The sequence below is a fragment of the Uranotaenia lowii genome, chromosome 2 (genome assembly GCF_029784155.1).
Source record: "Uranotaenia lowii strain MFRU-FL chromosome 2, ASM2978415v1, whole genome shotgun sequence".
Taxonomy (NCBI): Eukaryota; Metazoa; Arthropoda; class Insecta; order Diptera; family Culicidae; genus Uranotaenia; species Uranotaenia lowii.
Window position 1 is genome coordinate 410,048,031 of NC_073692.1, and position 6,762 is coordinate 410,054,792.

Sequence of the window (6,762 nt, forward strand, 5' to 3'; positions counted from 1 at the left end):
CTTAATTCGCCGAAACTAAATTAAAAAAAAAAACAAATTGTGTTTCTTATTTATGAGTCCAAAACGCAATTTTTTGAGCAAGTTTTATGAAAATAATCATGGAAATTTATTTGAAAACCTAGACACGATTTGAAATCTGCTGATAAGTTTGTATTTTAATATGTCTTCATTAATTTTTTTAAATTTTTGTTGATAAATTATTGGGTCGAAAAAATTTGCTCGGATATTGCCCGGATTTTTGGTCGAATAGCCCGAATTTGTCCGGCCCAGATATGTGTGGTAAAATTTTTGGCAAGCTTAAACTAACCACTATAAAAATTCGTGACGTATTTTCAAAAGTTACTATTCAATTTGAAAACCAATGCCTAATGTTGAAGAACTTAAAAATGAGTAATCAATTAATACCTATTAAATTTTTTAAAGTTTCTTTCATCAATGCATCGTTTGAACGAAAAATATTATAAGAAAAAATCAGACACAAAAAATCCCCCATGAGACGGTTCTTCCTACGGCCCTGTTTCAAGTGACTAGGTACGAAATCTGATTACAGAAATTGGTTTGATCTTTTTTTTTAAATCATTCAGGTTCAGAAGGACTTATAAGATGTATTGCATTGTCAAAAAGCTAAATTTGTATTCCAAATTTAAATCTACCTATTACCAACCTTTTTCGTTCTGTTTTTCATGTGTCTGTGTCTCCAAGCCTAAGGTTGCCAAATTGCCCGGATATTTATTACCAAATTTGAGAAGAGTCATTGAAAAAAGCCCCAATTTAGCCCGGATTAAAAAAGAAATATTTATGCGTCAAAAACGAAATTTTTATGAGTAAGTTTTACAAAAATATTCATAAAAGGGTTTTTTGAAGCCAAACATACAATTTAAAATTTGTCGATAAATTTTGATGAAAAAATTTATTATTCATTTTTTTTTTCAATTTTTGTTGAGTAATTTTTGAGTTTTGACAAAATTTGCCCAAATATTGCCCAAATTTTTGGTCGTCAATTTGAAAACAAATGCCCGGATTTTGCCAGGTTTTTATATAAAATTGCCGGGATTTGCCCGGTACGGCTACGTGCTGAAAAAATTCTGGCAACCTTATTCAAGCCCTAATCATCTCTAGATTGACAACTTTTAAAATATATTAATATCGATTAAATGCTCCAAGCATCATCTAGCTTGCTTGAGAACCACCTCGATTTCGGCCCTCATGCAAAAAAAACACACAACAATTTGCCATCCCCAACTGAGCGAGCGACAGACGATCGACCTGACAATATTCCACACTGGAGAGCAGCAGCGTTTCTAAATCATAATCACAGCGTTCTTTCCGTCCTTCCATTCCTCCTCCATTTAGTCAGTGGGGTCTTCGATGAGACCCAGGTAATTGTATGCCTTTGCGAGGGAAGCCAGCAAATATGGTAAAAAAGACAAATCAGAGAATCCCCCAAGATCATCGCCATCGTCCAAAACGTCGATCAATTCCGAGGAACGAGGGACCTGAGGAAAAAAGGTAGACGTTCTATGTTGTACTTGCAATTATGTAGATTACCCGGGATTACCGTTAGTTTTGCGCGTAAAATACCTACGCCAATCGACGAACGTCGAGCGAAGGTCCCAGAACCAGATTCTTGTGCTGAACCGGCAGGCTGGCTGCCTGCGTCAGAGATAGAACGTTGAAAGAGCGCCCCATCTAGGCGTCTATCAGCTGGGCAGCTGCGAGATGCGATTGTTCATGGTCCATCGATTGATTCAAACCTTCCTACGCAAGAAAAAAACCACAAGAGGAATGGGGGGATGATCGGTGGCCTTCCAAGAAATTGTTGAATAAAAACGGGGCCAAAAGTGCAGTTGTTCAGTCAGCCAAGCCAATCTCTGACCGAGCTCAGCACGCAAATTCTCCAATTGGCCCGGCTAAGCCCGACTGGTGGTTTAAGTCACGCTTTTCTGGAGAGACCCTGCCTCGCGAATCGCGGATGCTGTGCTGCTCTTCGGAAAGCCATTTGGTCTGCTGGATATCTAGCCAGGCTAATTGAGCTTACCTCGTGGCTTTCAGCACCAGGCAAAAGGCACGAGCTGAATCTGGCCTGGACCGAGATATTTTACGCCCTGTCAAATCGCGATATGCCCGTGTGTTGTTGTAGTTACAACAGTACATACGCATGTTTGTGGATTACTTGTACAAGCCGCGGGCAAGTGAGTCCGCCATGCGATTTGCTGATGTAGTACCTGAAGTAAGTATGTAAGCATGTTCCATGGGGGTAATTTTTCTCCTCAATGCATAGCACTTGGCACTTTCTTCGCCTTCTCTTTCTTTTTCCCTTGATTTTCGTTGTTTCCCGCGTGCCAATTAGTGGTGAATTTATTCTTCCAAACATTCCTCCGGTTGAGCTTGAGGGCGCCGTTAGGCGCTACGGATTGATTGCTAGAATTTTCCAGCACCGATTTGACAGCTTCCAATCAAGGGATGAAAAATCCAGAAGTAATCGACACATCAACTTTTTTTTTAAATATTTATTTCATACAATTTTTAAGAAACATTCTTAACCGTTTCAATTTTCAAAAAACCACAATCACCAACTTTAAGCTTACAAATTCCGGTTGAAGAATCCCCTCCAAAGAGCTTCCTGTAATCGTCCATCGTACAGAGGAACATCCGGTAAGCCTGTTCAGCCTTATTCGGAGTGCGGAAAACTTCCTCCCGATCGAAGCACTGTTGAAGTTCCTTTATGTACTGTTTTTCCGATGTTCCGGAGTAAAAGTTCCTAAACAGCTCGAACACTCCACCCCACTCCACCTCGTTGTTATCGTTTAGAAATCCAGTCAATACGCCGAGGCAGCGAGCGATCCGATGCACCTCCGGATGATCCGGATACTCGTGGTTGGTGAAAAGCTTCCGGAACTTTTCCGGTGTTCCCAGCAGCTCGAAACACTCTCGCTCAGCCTTGCGGAAAGCTTTTCCGTCCCATTCGATGGCGCAGATGGAAACCGCCAGCTGTTGAAATAAAAACCAAATAATCGACTATCAAATTTTTCCAATAGATTAACATGATTAAACCTACCAGCAAAATGTTCTGAAAATACAAAAACCTTCTCATTGTGGTGGACGCACTTCAACTAATCTAATTATGCTGGAGTATGAGCTTTTATAAGCGAAAAAGATGCATCTCGCTTTCGACAAATGACAAAATGACAAGAAGACAAGTTCATTCTTCGGCACGTGTTGGTAATAAAATTAATTATTTTATTATGTTTTATTTTTCCCAACCACAGTGTATCATCATCAGGTGAGGACCAAGCTTGCTTTCACACTAATTTGTATGCTTGCTTTTTATTTACGCGTCCTGGAAGCTGTGAACATGCTACTTTAATTAAAGATGACATGAAAGGAAGCAGTTTTTTTTAATAATTTTTTTTATTTATGTACTTCGTACAATTTTTTAAACCTTACATTTACATTCAGGGCCGAAGGAAGAACCACTTCATGCGAGGGGGGAGGGGATTACTGGCCTATTTTTTCTATGCTGTTCTTGCTCAAACAATGCACAAATTTAAGAAAAATCAAAAAGGAATTTTCTGAAATACTGTTTGATCATTCATTTTTGAGTATTTTTCACATTAAGTTTTCTTATTAAATAAAAACTTTTGAAAATACCTTTTTGAAAATACATCCTAGAATCTTAAAAATTTTAATTTTGATTTGTATAAGGAATCCTTTAGTGATGACTGCAAATGCAACTTATTTTCATCGATGATCGAAATCTTTGAATTTGCTAAAATACTCATGAATTTAGCTTATTTGATTTCAACATAGAAAAAGTTTTTAAGGAAGCCTTCACTCTCTTAAAAAAACTTAATTTATGCTCAAATCGAATACTTAAGCTAAATTTATCAATTTATCTTGAGCAAATTACAAGACTTTAACCTTCCCAAGTCGTTCACAAAATTTCCAACCAAATTATTTGCCGAATGTTTTTACTACTTCATTGATTTCAATCCCCCTGGTTACATAACTCGACCAATATTTATAATTTCAGATTCATTGTGTAGAAAATTTAGCAGATGACCTACAGAAAGTTTAATTTCTCATATCTGCTGAGTGCATTGGCGTATTATTATTATTTTATAAGTTTTGCAATTGTGAAAAATAAATATTATCAATCATATATAAAAATATTGGCAGCGCAAATGGGACGAGGATGAGTTGGGTCGGTGGCTCCACTCGATTATCCCAAAAGTAAGCCTTAAACTCTGGTTTAATAGATTGGACCTGAGTCAGGATTTTATTCGTATATTTTCCCGTCTCATGTTCAATCCATACTCTATCGTTTTGACATTGCTGGCAGCAATTTGTGTGGTTACGGCCAAGGTAACCATGGCATCGAGCTCTAGAATCGTGTCGCTAGAACGAGTTTCACGGGCCAGAGGAAAACCACCCTATGTTACAGTGAAAGATGTGCTGGCCGTGATAGACTTGGACAAGGGTAACGGACTTATTTTGGACCAGAGGACCTATTTTGGACCACCTTGTCTAGCTCTCTTATAAAGCAACTAATAATGAAAAAAAAATTAGTGTATTACATTAAGTGCCCGGGTTTCAACAATGTTTGCTAAAAATTTTCATGATTATTTGTTTTATAAGAGAGCTAGACAAGGTGGTCCAAAATTGGACCTCTGGTCCAAAATAAGTCCGTTACCCTACATGTCCGAAATTTACCTTTTCCTAAAACCTATTGATCTTCGTCTATATTTCTTTTTATTTTCATATTTCCCTATCTATTTTCATTTCTATACTAATAAAAAGTGATGTACTAGATTTAAGCAACAAACATAACGAGTTTGGCTCCTCAAAGCCTAAAGGTAGGAGCCGTTTCAAATAAAATTGATACAAAAAAATATAAAAAAAGTTTGAGAATCACATTTCACTTTTGGCTGGTTACATTTGTACTTAGCAGCACTGTTTCTCATTCTTTATATGCACAATAGACTGCCCCAAATTTGTATGGGAAATTCAAAACCTGTGAAATGTTATGCGCTGCAGGCTAAAATTGATCCTAGGCCTAGTACTAGATCTCATGCCAAATTTGGGCCAGATCGGATCACGTTTAGGGGTCGCTCAACGAGCCTGAAGTTTGTATGGGATTTTGAGACATTTTGTTCGGGAGAAACATGAAAAACCAGTTTTTCATCAATAACTTTGGTTCCCGTCGGCCGATTTCTTTCAAAAACGGGTTTTCTTAAAGCCCAAATTATGAAAAACATTTCATCCGAAGATTGCATATCGATAAGAGTTAAGACAAAAAAGTTATTAGGCTTCCAAAATGGGCAAACTTTTTTAAGGATGGTATTCATCACTGTAAATGAGTCGGGGCGGTCGAACTTATTGACGCCTCATTAGCAGTGATGAATACCACCGTAAAAAAAGTTAGCCCATTTTAGAAGTCCAATAACTTTTTTGTCTTAACTCTTATCGATATGCAGTCTTCGGATGAAATGTTTTTCATAATTTAGGCTTTAAGAAAACCCGTTTTTGAAAGAAATCGGCCGACGGGAATCAAAGTTATTGATGATAAACTGGTTTTTCATGTTTCTCCCGAACAAAATGTCTCAAAATCCCATACAAACTTCAGGCTCGTTGAGCGACCCCTTCCCGTGATCCGATCTGGCCCAAATTTGGCATGAGATCTTGTACTAGGCCTAGGATCAATTTTAGCCTGCAGCGCATAACTTTTTCAAAAGTCGGGTCATTTGGGGCACTCTAATGCACAATGATAGATTTAAATCTGTAATTGCTATGTTTTTATGAGGTTTTCAAAAATTTGCAGCAACATTTTCCGAATTTACTGAAAGATGTCGGAATTTGATCAAATTTTCAAACGTTTTGTAGCAAGCATGTCTGGCAATTTTTACACCCAGCAACTGCTAATGAGGTTATCACAGTTATAAAATCTCTTAAAAATAAAAAAAGCAATGGTCCTGATAACATACCTACGCTTTTACTTAAAATTCACCATTTGTCATTTTCAAGCATTCTTGCTAAATGTTTTAACAAAATGTTAGAGTCTGGCATCTACCCAGAATGCCTAAAAACAGCTAAAGTGACTCCAATCTTTAAATCAGGTGACATCCTTGAGGTGAACAACTACCGCCCCATATCAACACTTAGCGTCGTGAGCAAGGTATTTGAAAAATTATTAATACACAGAATTAATTGTTTTCTGAACTGCAACAATGTGTTGTATAATCTCCAATATGGATTTAAATCTGGGTCGAGTACCCTAACAGCTATCTGCGAGTTATTGGACTCCGTAATTGAAAAAATTGACTCTAAAAAAATTGTAGGTGCACTTTTTCTCGACTTAAAAAAAGCCTTCGACACTCTCAACCATGAAATTCTTCTTGAAAAACTAGAGTGTTATGGTATCAGGGGCACTGCGAACAACTTGATACGAAGTTATCTGGCCAACCGCAAACAATTTGTTTGTTTGGGAACTGCAAGAAGCTCTTTAGAAGTTTCAGATATCGGTGTCCCGCAGGGCAGCAACATAGGGCCTCTCTTATTTTTATTGTACATAAACGATATCAGCAAGCTACCTCTGCATGGTGTTCCCCGTCTATTTGCCGATGATACAGCTCTTTTTTACTCTGGCACCTGTCCAAATAGTGTTACCATGCTTATGGAAGAAGATTTAGAAGTTCCTCATAAATACTTTTCCACAAACCTTTTGACTCTCAACCTCACCAAAACAAAGTATATGATCTTCCA

The 6,762-nt window shown here is 37.7% G+C and overlaps 1 protein-coding gene across 1 annotated transcript; it reads right to left on the reverse strand.

Annotated features, from left to right (window-relative positions):
• Window positions 1-2,270: 2,270 nt before the first annotated feature.
• Window positions 2,271-3,098, reverse strand: LOC129743385 (uncharacterized). The gene is made up of 3 exons (XM_055735380.1): window positions 3,059-3,098; window positions 2,589-2,991; window positions 2,271-2,449 (listed from the first exon to the last, which is right to left on the reverse strand). The coding sequence occupies exons 1-3, from the start codon at window positions 3,092-3,094 to the stop codon at window positions 2,271-2,273; spliced, it is 618 nt and encodes a 205-aa protein (XP_055591355.1). The 5' UTR covers window positions 3,095-3,098.
• Window positions 3,099-6,762: the final 3,664 nt, after the last annotated feature.

Bases quoted from the DNA above. Each gene is read 5' to 3' on its own strand.
- LOC129743385 (XM_055735380.1), bottom strand. From the start codon at position 3,094: ATGAGAAGGTTTTTGTATTTTCAGAACATTTTGCTG. The intron at 2,992-3,058 runs GTAGGTTTAATC...TTATTTCAACAG, and splicing joins ATTTTCAGAACATTTTGCTG to CTGGCGGTTTCCATCTGCGC. The intron at 2,450-2,588 runs GTAAGCTTAAAG...CTTGATTGGAAG, and splicing joins GGATTCTTCAACCGGAATTT to CTGTCAAATCGGTGCTGGAA.